The 2,740-nt window shown below is 39.9% G+C and overlaps 1 protein-coding gene across 1 annotated transcript in view; it reads left to right on the forward strand.

Annotated features, from left to right (window-relative positions):
* The window catches only part of aglb (amylo-alpha-1, 6-glucosidase, 4-alpha-glucanotransferase b), a 25,548-nt gene that overhangs the window by 13,895 nt on the left and 8,913 nt on the right, over positions 1-2,740 (forward strand). Inside the window, exons 20-25 of the mRNA XM_016229775.1 lie at positions 339-473; positions 670-800; positions 886-1,022; positions 1,201-1,334; positions 1,431-1,606; positions 2,368-2,470. Of these exons, the coding sequence (XP_016085261.1) occupies positions 339-473; positions 670-800; positions 886-1,022; positions 1,201-1,334; positions 1,431-1,606; positions 2,368-2,470 (816 nt within the window). The remainder of the gene's footprint in view (positions 1-338; positions 474-669; positions 801-885; positions 1,023-1,200; positions 1,335-1,430; positions 1,607-2,367; positions 2,471-2,740) is intronic.

Below are 2,740 nucleotides of genomic sequence, written 5' to 3' on the forward strand. Positions count from 1 at the left end.
ACACACACACACACACACACACACACACACACACACACACACACACACACACACACACACACACACACACACACATTTTCAAGAAACCTACACAGATTTTTCCATACCTTTCAAGCTCCAAAAAGGACAAGGGCACAAATCACATAGACCACTTTTATGGTGCTTTTATAGTGCTCCTTTGTCTTTTTTTTTAGCTTGAAAGACAAGGAAAAAATCTATGGAAGTGTGTTTGTTTGTTTAAAACCACATGAGCACAAATACATAATTGAGTTTTTGGGTGAACTCTTCCTTTAAATGAACCTTAATTCATTTATTTCAACATGTAACTGATCTCACAGGGTGAGTCTCGATCCAAACTCTCAGAAAAAGGTTGGCTACTTGCGAACTCAGCTCTCACAGTTTAACCGGCTGTATAAATCCGCCAGTCTGACTGACAGCAATGTCCCTGGCATCCTGAAAATAGCTTTAGACTTGTGAGTCATTTTTACCTTAATTATTTTCAAATACAATTCCCAGCTATTCATTTGTTTAGAAAGCAAAACATCAATGAAAGTTATTCATTTGTCTAGAAAGCAAAATATGTGCTGTTTGACAGTTAATTTTAATGCATAATTATGTGAGTCAGTTCAATTCAGTTCTCTCACTAAGGCCTGTTGTTTTATGTGGCAGTTTAATGTCCAAACTGACTCTGGCTGAGTTGAACGTGTTGTTATTCCGCTGTGACGCGGAGGAACAGGAAGATGGTGGTGGCTGCTACAATATACCATCATGGATGCCGTTGAAGTATGGAGGCCTACAAGGTGCCAATATACACATATAGCAGGATTGGTTTCGGGTCACTGTAGTTATGTGACTGTATAAATCTCATGCTTTTATTATTCACAGGTTTTGTGTCTGTGTTGTCCGAGTTTCGGCCCAAAAATGACCTTGGACATTCGTTCTGTGACAATCTAAGACAAGGTGATTGGATGATCGATTACGTGAGTTCTCGTCTGATGAATAAAGGTGGAGCTCTGCGGGAGGTAAGAAAGGAAATATGTTTTTTTTTGTAATGTTTGGGGGGGTATGAAGTTTGGCATGCAACTCACCCTGCATCCTTTTCAAATCATTCATATTAAATTGTAAATTGAAAAATGACGTTTTTATGCACATTGTTGTAGCATACTTCCTGTCGAAATAAATGTTTCTTATTTTTCATAGGTTGGAAAGTGGTTCAGCGCTGTATTTACATACCTCAAACATATCCCACGCTACTTAGTGCCATGTTATTTTGATGCCATTATTGTAGGGGCGTACGCCACGGCTGTAGATGCTGTTTTCAACCAAATGTCCAGGTTAGTTCTCTGTTTAAGTTTAATATTTAGGAGTATGAGAGTGTAATATTTGAACTGTGTGGGGGGTAGTTTGTAAATGTGTGTAATGGATTACAGCTTTGTTCAGAATGGGTCGACCCTGGTTAAGCAGCTGGCCCTGGGCTCAGTTCAGATGTGTGGGGTGGGTCGTGTCCCCACCCTGCCGCCACTCTCTCCCGAACTGGAGGATGTCCCTGTCCGACTCAACAGTGTGACCAAACAAGAGGAGCAGTGTTGCGTTTCTCTTGCTGCAGGTTTGGATTCATACACAGTTCCATCTAATGTAAATCATTTGATCGACGGGACTGTTTACATTTATTTAATGCTTTAAATTACAGAAAAAGGACCACTTGGTTGATACCAGGCAGGGCCCCAGCTGCATATTGTCTAAAAGTGTTGCTATGCCTATAAAATGATGCATATACTACCATATTTACATGCTGAATGATGCTTAAAGGCATAGTTCACCCAAAAATGAAAATTCTGTCATTAATTGCTCACCCTCATGTTGATCCATACCCATCTTCAGAACACAAATTAAGATATTTTTGATGAAACCCGAGAGATTTCTGACCCTCCATAAACAGCAACACAACTACCAAGTTCAAGGCCCAGAAAGGTAGTAAGGACATTGTTAAAATAGTTCATGTGACATCAGTGGTTCAACCTTAATTTTATGAAGCAACGAGAATACTTTTTGTGGTCAAAGAAAACAAAAATAATGACTTTATTCAGCAATTCAAACAATGTATTTACTACCTTAATGTGGTAGTTGTGTTGCTGTTTATGGAGGGTCAGAAAGCTCTCGGGTTTCATCAAAAATATCTTAATTTGTGTTCTCAAGATGGGTTTGGATTGACATTAATGACAGAATTTTCATTTTTGGGTGAACTATACCTTTAAGTTGCATTGTGATTAAAATAATTATTATTGATGTACCAACTTATACACTTCTACATATTACATACTTTTTAATGTGGGACTTGTTTCATGAAAAATGTTGTCATCAATGCAGGTCTGCCGCATTTCTCCACTGGAATCTTCCGCTGTTGGGGTAGAGACACTTTCATAGCGCTGCGCGGTCTCATGCTTTTGACAGGGAGGTACTTGGAGGCCAGGTGAGCATCTAATTTTAGAATGCATACCAATGACTCTGGGATCATCCTCTAATCTGATGTTGTTTCTGACAGAAATATCATCTTAGCCTTTGCTGGCACGATGCGCCACGGTCTGATCCCTAATTTGCTAGGTCAGGGTGTTGCAGCCCGTTACAACTGCCGTGATGCAGTATGGTGGTGGCTTCAGTGTATCCAGGACTACTGTAATATCGTGCCCAATGGCACAGATATTCTTATGTGCCCTGTGTCACGTATGTATCCCACTGATGA

The sequence above is a fragment of the Sinocyclocheilus grahami genome, unplaced genomic scaffold (genome assembly GCF_001515645.1).
Source record: "Sinocyclocheilus grahami isolate Dianchi unplaced genomic scaffold, SAMN03320097.WGS_v1.1 scaffold357.1, whole genome shotgun sequence".
Classification (NCBI taxonomy): domain Eukaryota; kingdom Metazoa; phylum Chordata; class Actinopteri; order Cypriniformes; family Cyprinidae; genus Sinocyclocheilus; species Sinocyclocheilus grahami.